The following is a 10,000-nucleotide window of genomic DNA, read 5'->3' as shown; positions in this document are numbered from 1 at the left end:
AAAAAGAATAGCAAGATAAACTTCTTTTATTACTGTTGCATACACTCTTTAGTTTACAATCTCATAAATCTGTATGTGAGAAAAGTGTATTCCAATGATACACTCTGCCTTATACACCCAGCTGGGTATTACCATTGACCACTAGCATGTGCCACTGACTGGGGGAGTCTCACTCAACAGTTAATATGTGCATATATATCTATGGCAAAACAATGGTGCACAGAAATGGCTACAAAGATAGAAGTTGAAAATGTTTGTAGTAATCATCTTTCCTTTTATGCAGTCTACCAATGGGAGTTCTTATGCTACTTCATAAGAGCTTTGATTGATATTTATGCACAGAACTGTAAGTGATAGTATTCCCCTATGTTCTGTTATCAAATGCATGTACAATTCGGTTCACTTTCCCTATGGCCTTATCACTATACAATTATTTTCTAGCTACAGATCTGTTCTTATACTCACTCCCCTTTTCTAAGCATTTGAAAATCTTCATTAGGTTTAATTAGAAAAAAAAAAAAAATCAAACAAATTCTGAACACAAGAATGTAACTGAGAGAAGGCTAAAATCTCAAAATCAAAGTAAGACCTCTGAGCACACCACCTGCTGTGATAAAGCATCTAATATTACACAGATCGAAAAGCTGCCTTCAAATGAGCAAGTACCATAATGAAAAATTGGCCACATGCCATAACCAAAATATATATATATATATATATTTGTAAAATAATAACAATAAATACCGGTAATTTTCAGGTTGAAATGTATTTTATTGGGTTAATAGAGAAAAGGGTATATATATAGAGTAAACCTTGACTACATTTAAATCTAAATTCAGCTTTAGATCCAAAATGTCAATTTGGTTTACTACAATTCATTGTTGTTATCTCAAGAGAATGATATCAATGATTCTGACTGCTTTTACTGAAAATCAATAAATATTGTTAACTATTGTTCCACTAAGTGCTCCACAAACCAAGTCTTCATTGAGATCACCCTAAATCACCTGAGTACAAAAACAACCCTCCAGTTTCATTACAAAAGAAATGACACTGAAGAAACATTTCCACATTCTCCATGTCATGACAGCACATAAAATAAAATAAAAAAGAAAAGAAAAGAAAAGGAAAATCCTGGCAATGTCACATGATGTTAACTGAAAAAGATAATGAAACACTAGCATTTCATTACTAGTATTAATCCAGCCATCAGAAAAAGGAACCCCAATAAATTGAATACAATCAGTCCTTGATAAAAGCATATCACACATACGTAAAGCTTGCAAGTTTTGCATCCATCTTGAACATGGATGTAAAAGGAAAATTAATTTGCTTACAAACAATTTGTGATAATCCTTAACATTAATAATATGAAAGATAAATAACTCTGACGTAAATGTCACCAACAAATCACTAAAAGTTTTGGGATTCCCATATATTACCTCAGCATAATCCTTGCAAAATGTATTTTCAATAAGCAAAATTCATCCATACCATAACTAGATAGACAGTGCACAAACCACATAGTGCAGCTGCAATCTTGTACAACTAATTTCCCTTCAAACTGCTTTCCATTTTGAGACTACGCCCTGATTCACATAAATTCATCTTTTATCACATACAAAAATGGAGGGGCCTTAAGCAGCAGTATGAACTATACACATATTTACAGGCGACCTCTCCTGAAGGTAGATTCACACCTAGGAATTTTAACAAGCCCTCTTGTATCAATGCAAATCTTAAAACCATAATACTAATATATTACTTTGATATTTTTAATTTTCAAATAGTATAATATATCAAATATTCAAGTTCTATCTATTAAATAGAGATCTGATAAAAGGACACCATGTTAAAACTGATTTGACTGAACATCAGAGATTCTCTTTCAATATGTAGAGCTGCAGAGATATACCCTTCATAATCAAATACATATAAATAAAAATATTTAAAAAAGATATATTAAATTTCAAATCATACAAATCAAAACTTAATATGATACAAACAAAAAGGTTTACTAATTCACAAAATGCTGGCTTTATCAAGCACCATTTGTACATATACATAATAAAATTTAAAATTTAGCAATTTACTGCTCACTCTCATCTTTATACAGTATACCTCTCTTCCTTTGAAGATAAATGGTAGTAAGAAGTAAAATCTTTAATCATCATTCAATTTTTGCATACTATCGTAAACTAGTGCTAGCAGTTAGTTTAAAGAATTTTTTTAGCATTCCTGTACTTACTCACGTCAACTATTAAACTCAATTAGTTCCATGCACTGACACATAACAGCAATTGAGACAAAGATCTATGGCAACACTCTCCCTCCTTGTTTAAGTTTTTATTGCTTACAACAGTTATTTTCCTTTAGATTAACAAAATATAGATATTCCCCTTTTAATGCAGACTTTACATTCCTTCCATTAGTGTTCTGTATGATATTTGATCCGTAATATCATTAACAACTTCACAAGTGGTCTTTATTGCATGATTCTCCTCCTCCTGAATATTCTCCTAAATCACTGACAGAGAAAACTGTATGTGATGGTGCTTTAAATTAATGTCATGGCTATCAATCATATCTGGCTGGAAAATCCTTATGACTATAAACTTAAAATTCACACAAAAACTATAAAATGGCAGATGGTTATGAAAGATCAGCACCTAAGAAGGGGGTGAACAGACTTAATGGAGAGAGGGCCAACTGCACACTTCATGGTCAATATGCATTTCTGTTTATCGTCTAAGGTGTGAGGTCATGGCAAAACTTATGGTCTTGTATGCAAACCATTTTGATTTCTACCTTTATCAGCTGCAGTCTTGCACTGATGCACTTAATACTTAGGTCAAGTAGATAAATTCCTACAGGGCCATGAACTGGTTCAGAGTGTCAATGACCCGTAAAGGTTCTGTGAGTTCTTTGAAGGGTGAGGTCTGTGTTTCCTGTGCTTCATCACGCAACAACTTCCAATATGCCAAAACATTCTGGTATTTGAAACACTTTTCCATATTGGCTTGAACACTATATACACGCAAGAGCCCTCGATAGTCATACTCTAAGCCAGAATATGCTTCACCAAACAATTTCTTTCCTGGAAAGTTGAAATGAATGGTTAGTTGGCTATTAAAGTTTAGTTCTAATATTTCAAGAAAACACTTTACATATTAGTACCAAATGGCATTACCAAAGACAGAAAGTGGTTTTGCAAGAAAATAATATTGCCCTCTTCCTTCCCTCTTTCATGCTTACCAATGGAAATGGATCTTAAGTAGAGTTGCTCAGCCTTATCATACTTCATCATGTCATAATTGTACAGGGATGCCAGATGGCCAACAGATAGGGCCACCTCATAGTCCTCTGGCCCCAAAAGCTGTTCCTTTATGGAGATGGCCTTCAGATGCATCTCCTCTGCTTCCTGATGGTAATAAGGAGTGAATTTTAATTTAATCTAATTATTATTAGTACATTCCACTAGATAATAATAATGATAATAATAATAATGATAATAAAGAAAATTACCCTTTGAAGTGTCAAAACTTAAAACTGTGTTCTATCAGTTACACTTTTTTGCTTCCTTAGGTACCATCCACATTGCAAATTGCAACCGTTTTATTTTAGTGGAAAGAACAGAGAGGAGAGGGGAGGGGAGGGGAGGGGAGAGGAGAGGGGAGAGGAGAGGGGAGAGGAGAGGGGAGGAGAGGAGAGGGGAGGGGAGGGAAGAGGGGAGGAGAGGAGAGGAGAGGGGAGGGAAGAGGGGAGGAGAGGAGAGGAGAGGGGAGGGAAGAGGGGAGGGGAGGAGAGGAGAGGGGAGGGAAGAGGGGAGGGAAGAGGGGAGGAGAGGAGAGGAGAGGGGAGGAGAGGGGAGGAGAGGGGAGGGAAGAGGGGAGGAGAGGAGAGGAGAGGGGAGGGGAGGGGAGAGGAGAGGAGAGGAGAGGGGAGGGGAGGGGAGGGGAGGGGAGGGGAGGAGAGGAGAGGAGAGGAGAGGAGAGGAGAGGAGAGGAGAGGAGAGGAGAGGAGAGGGGAGGAGAGGAGAGGAGAGGAGAGGGGAGGAGAGGAGAGGAGAGGGGAGGGGAGGAGAGGGGAGGAGAGGAGAGGAGAGGAGAGGAGAGGAGAGGAGAGGAGAGGAGAGGAGAGGAGAGGAGAGGAGAGGAGAGGAGAGGGGAGGGGAGGGGAGGGGAGGGGAGGGGAGGAGAGGAGAGGAGAGGAGAGGAGAGGAGAGGAGAGGAGAGGAGAGGGGAGGGGAGGGGAGGGGAGGGAGAGGAGAGGAGAGGAGAGGAGAGGAGAGGAGAGGAGAGGGGAGGGGAGGGGAGGAGAGGAGAGGGGAGGGGAGGGGAGGGGAGGGGAGAGGAGAGGAGAGGAGAGGAGAGGTGAGGAGAGGAGAGGAGAGGAGAGGAGAGGAGAGGAGAGGAGAGGAGAGGAGAGGAGAGGAGAGGAGAGAAAAGAGAAGAAAAGAGATGAGAGAAGAGAAGAGAAAAAAGAAAAGAAGAAAAGCATAAAAGAGAAAAGGGAAAGAAGAAAAAAATAGATAGCAAAAAGAGAAAAGAGACAAAAGAGAGGAGAAAAGAAGAGAGAAATGAGAATAAAAAAAGAAGAAAGAAAAAAGAAAGGAGAAAGAAAAGACAGACAGAAAGAGAAAAAAAATATATGGTAAAGAATTACATAAGAAGAGGATAAGACAGGAAAGATATGAAAAGTATAAAAAACAAAAAAAAAAGCACAATGATAAAGAAAAGACAAGAAGAGATAAGGACAACAAAGAGAGAATCAACAGCAGACACTAACCTGGAAGAGCCTCATTGACTGGAAGAGTCTGCCAAGGTTGCCGTAGTGTTTGGCTGTCTGGACGTTCATTTCCCCAAATGCACGCATGGCCATAGCAAGTGCTTCTTTGTGCAGAGAATGGGCCTCTTCCAAGTATTTCTTTTCTGTGGAAAAAAAGTAATATTATAGCAACTCACAATGTACTAGTTTAAAATAAATTGTTGCCAGGTACATCCACCATCCATTGTAGTTTTGTTTTGAAAATTTTGTTTATGTATAGATGGCTCCAAAGAGCCAATTAGAATCCCCTAATTACCCCATTCCTTGAGTTTTAGGTAAAGATGCTTTCTTTTTCTGATACTATTAATATTAACCCCTTGGATCCGGGTGACGTGACCATTACGTCATGAAAAAATCTGGGTCGAGGGGTAGATGATGTAAACATGCTGTCATGGGAAAATCTGGCCGTGGGCCAGGTGTCGTGAACCTGCCGTCAAAGGTGTTTCATCTGAAGGTTGGGGTGATGGAAAAGACTCATCACGAGTACACAAACCTATTGGGGATTTATTTTACTCATTTAGCAATTTTGCATTAATCCCATCTGTGCTGTGCCTGGAAGAGCGCCGGCTCCATGGAGGATGCCATGGAGGATGCTCAGCATCATATTCCTGGCATCATGAGTGGAGACGCAGGTTGTATTGCAGAAAAATGAATATTATGTAAAAATGTTAATAATTACACAAATGACAAAGTGTTACATAGTTATATTTTTCTTACACTGAGTTGAAGACAACCTAGAGAGATGATATGGAGTCTGTGCAAAGAAAAAAGTCTATTGCCATCTGGATAATGCAAATCAAATGGAAAAAGCCAAAAAGCTAAAAATGTTTGTGTAAAAAATGTCAATAACTTTGCAAATAGGAGGCACAGAATCTTGTCACCGACACACGTGTTTGTGTACGCCTGGCTTACAAGCCACCATCCGACAGAGCAGCAACTCAGGTTAGCCTAATGATTTGATTGCTGTCACATAACCAGTTCCAATTGGTTAATACTGTTACTATTATTGACATTATGATAATAATATTACTAATATACAAAATGTATAAAATCCAAAAATCTAGGAACAGGTTAACAAGTGAGATCAGGTAGGCCTCCTTGGTGATAAAGAGCTTCTATATGCAGAACAAACCAAAAATCATAAGATCTCATTTTAAGTCCAAGTCCAAGTTACATAATGTGTGGGCGGTGGTGACAAGACTTATTTAAACAAATGCATGCACTAGTGCACACACAAACACCTTCCATTGAATACTACCTTTTAAGAATCATTATCTATTATTATGTCATGGTAATGACATTTTTTTTTTTTATATGTATGCAGTATTTTGATTAGGAAAGGCTACTAAAGTTTAGAGATTCATCTCTGGTCACATAAACATACCAACATCCTTATTTGGGTTGTCAATAGCCATCTCCTCTAGGATTAGTGCTTTCACACGCTTACTAGAAGACAGTAACAAGTGATCTGGAGGCAAGAGGCGGAGCATCAGTTCAATTGCCCTCTCAGCATGAGATCTGTAAGGGAAAAATTACTTTCAAATAGTCTTGAAGCGCAACAATAGTTAGGTAAGAGTACAATTAGTCAGACATTTGGGGCCTGGGAGATAAGGCCTTCAAGGAGCCCCTTGGAACTGATTTGTTGAATAATATATATCATAATAATAATCTCTAAAACTGCAAACAAAAAATATGTTTATCAGTTCTCAAAAAAATTAAATAAGCTTTTGATACTGAGACAAATATGGGACAAAAATATAATTAAAGAATTAAATAGATACATAGAGAGGTAAACAAATAAATAACTATATTATCCAGAAATCAGATGCAAACATAATTCAAATAAACATAGAAATAACTGAAGCCATGATTGAAAATAACAGAAGCAAGCATCTGTTATTATGACTATGACTGTCATATGTAAAGACCGCTCACCAACATTGGCAAAGGTGGTGGTGTCCTCACTGCCATCAAATCAGATCTTGTTACTTTGACAGACTGCAAAACTGCCTAGGTCTCCAACTCTGTAACTAAGTCACTCCTTCTCACTGATTTCTATAGACTGCCTCCTACTAACACAGAATACTTTTCTTCTATAAATCAATGTCCTTCCACTATCGACATCCAACTCTTCTGCTACATTTTGCTAAAGACTGTCTTTTCTTTTGACCAATTAACACTAAAGACTGCTGCAGACTCCTTCAAAATGACATAGATGCCCTCTCACAGTGGGAAAAGTCATATCAAATGACCTTCAAAAAAGATAAATGTAAGGAAATGTTTCACAAAATCCCCACTACAACAATACACCTACTCTCTACACAACCAACAAATGACATCCACAACATCCTACAAATACCTTGGAGTACACCTCAATAACAATCTTACTTTTAACACTCACAAACAGAACATTGAAATTTCTATGGAGAAACCTACACAGAGCTTACAACACACTTGTACACCTAACACTTAACCCATTGGCGTCGGGTATAGCACGCCTCATTTCGGGCATATTGTCATGACGGCAATAGCTGTGACCCGTCGCCATTGGGTTAACCTTTTCCCGACGGGTCACGGTGTGAGGCGTCAAAACAAACTGCTTGATTTGTGGCGTGCCGCTGAATGCCGCGGAGGCGTGCCAAAGCGCTACAAGCTGGTGATTCAGCTTGATGTACCGAACTCCTTTGCTCAAAATAAGAGTGTTACCATTGATCTCCAGAATGTAGTTTAAAAAAAAAAAAAAAATTCACCCGTCATCAAGGGGTTAACCCAACGCTGCCGGGTGAAGAAAATAAATAAAAATTCTACACTCTAGAGATTGATGGCATCGAGCCAACTTTGAGAGCGGGAGTTCGCTACATCAAACTGAACGTCTCGCTCGAAGTGCTACAGCCGTACTCCGTAGACCAAGCGGCAGAATCGGGTTAAGTATTGTACAGCTGTATGGGACCACTACACCAAGCACGACCTTGAGTAGCCCGAACAGATAAACACTTGGTTTAATACACACAATTACACATATGCACTTGGTATAACATGCATAAAAACAGATGAACATGACCTGCTTGAGACACGAAGACAAAAACACAGACTAACAATCATGTACAAGATCACACACAACCTTATGGACACTCACAAACAGGAATACCAATCTTGCATGTATAAACTTCCTCAGTTATCTAAATCACAATTAAAGAAGCCATGACATTACAGTTCTGTTTTCACATACCATCCAACTTTAATCATAGACTAAAGTACATTATTATGATTTACTTACCTGGCATGTGTAAATTTGCCAAAAGCATAGTTGTGAACGTAAGAGGCATAGGCCAGATCTTCATGAGCAATGGCTACATGCAGGTTGGTTCCACCAAAGACACTCTGGCGGACATCAAGTGCAGTCTTTGAGGGCAAGAGAAACAACAAAAAATTAGCTTCTTTTTGTCTTGTCTTGTCTTAACCTACTAACTGTGGGTTTCTGTACTGTTCACTGTAGCTTTTTATGAATATTGTTGTACATAGCTCCAAAAATGCTCAGTCACTAAGGAGTATGCCCTGGTGACTGCACCTGATTTCCTCATTCCTTGAATTTGCAGGAAATTGTTATTGACATAATGATTATTATGCTATGAAAATACTAATAGCAATAAAAATAATAAAAATTTATCTTTATGAAACCTGCTGCCACCACGGATGGCATGTATGTACATGCTATACCCACTGTGATTTTAGTTTATTAGGTTTCCTTCCACATAGATGGCTCCATCAGTACTAAGTCACCAATAAGCAAATTACTAGCACTATCCATCTCACCCATTTACCCTTTTCCTTGATTTTTTAAACTACTTTCTTTAAATTGATGTCACTGGATATCAGAAATCCCTGGTGATTTCTGGTAATGTCGAGAGACTGGGTGCGGGAGTCTGTTACAAGAAGTGGAATTCCCTGCTCCACGTACTGTCATGCTGCACTTACAGCTATAACTCACAAAGTGGTATGTTATGACGCATGACCTGTCCATAAAGGGTTGTTGATCTTATATTGCTGTTGGTTATGTCAATAACACTGTAATAATTATTATGTCTATAATAATAATAATAATAATATTGATATCGATATCAATAGTAAAAAACTGAAATCAGGTGAGGTCACAAGGTCTACTAACCCATCACTGACAGGTGAAGAAAATAAATAAATATTCTACACTCTAGAGATTTATGGCAACGAGCAGACTTTGGGCACGGGAGTTTACTACATCAAGCTGAACGTCCTGCTCCAAGCGCTCTGGCATGTCGCCGTGGCGTACAGCTGTATGCTGCAGACCAAGCTGTTTGTTATGATGCTGCTAGGCATGGCCCAGCAGTATCGGGCTAATTAACACTTTTGGAGCCATCTATTTGCACAGATATTTCACAAAAAAAACCTACAGTGAACAACTCCATTTTCCCAGCACCATGGGGTTAAATGACTGCTTGGTAACTATTTTGTGAAGATACCTCTGTGTAAACACAATTAATAAACTAAAATTACACTGGACATAGCATGCATATGTCATATCATTTGCGGTCATTGGGTTAGGAGTGATAGTTCCTGAATGACAGATAATTTTTTCATAAAAGTTTTAGCCATAGTTTTCTAGATTTCTGTATTTAACTAATTTAAAAATTAAATAATCTGATCAATGAGCAATAGAAAACAAATCATACCTGGTATACTTGTACACCTTGGCTTATGGCATCCACATTGAGTAAGTAGAAACCATAATCAATAAGCGTGTCTGCATATTTTGGATGCTTGTCGCCAAACACTTCAGTGGCTATCATAACTGCCTGGAAAATCATAAAACATAAATGTATTTAACTATATATTTATGTATGGATGCATGTCGTTGGAAGTCTGTATATGTAAACTTGTGTATATTGAGACAATTAGGTAAATTACTTTAGAGCAGAAGGATTCCCATTTGGTTATTGATTCATTATACTTTGAAATCTTAATCTTATGTAAGCAATAAAGTAAGTTTTGTATATAACAAATTATAATAACTCAAGAGTATATTTCAGCACCTCCGATTATCCTTAGATCCAGTTGCTTCCCAGCAATCTCATGGCCCAAAATATGGGCATTAGGCTTACATAAGCAACTGCTTTACTGGTTGTGCAACTTGTAGGCT

The 10,000-nt window shown here is 38.1% G+C and overlaps 1 protein-coding gene across 2 annotated transcripts in view; it reads right to left on the bottom strand.

The window, feature by feature from the left end:
- Positions 1–10: 10 nt before the first annotated feature.
- Positions 11–10,000, bottom strand: part of LOC125045259 (amyloid protein-binding protein 2-like) — a 20,307-nt gene continuing 10,317 nt past the window's right edge. For both annotated transcript variants that reach the window (XM_047642462.1, XM_047642463.1), the window contains exons 7-12: positions 9,534–9,656; positions 8,105–8,229; positions 6,212–6,345; positions 4,789–4,931; positions 3,256–3,421; positions 11–3,097 (exon numbers count right to left, since the gene is read on the bottom strand). In XM_047642462.1, coding sequence (XP_047498418.1) covers positions 2,868–3,097; positions 3,256–3,421; positions 4,789–4,931; positions 6,212–6,345; positions 8,105–8,229; positions 9,534–9,656 — 921 coding nt within the window. In that variant the 3' untranslated portion in view covers positions 11–2,867. The remainder of the gene's footprint in view (positions 3,098–3,255; positions 3,422–4,788; positions 4,932–6,211; positions 6,346–8,104; positions 8,230–9,533; positions 9,657–10,000) is intronic.

This window comes from Penaeus chinensis, chromosome 37, assembly GCF_019202785.1.
Source record: "Penaeus chinensis breed Huanghai No. 1 chromosome 37, ASM1920278v2, whole genome shotgun sequence".
NCBI classification, from domain to species: Eukaryota; Metazoa; Arthropoda; class Malacostraca; order Decapoda; family Penaeidae; genus Penaeus; species Penaeus chinensis.
This window is presented reverse-complemented; position numbering and strand designations above follow the sequence as displayed.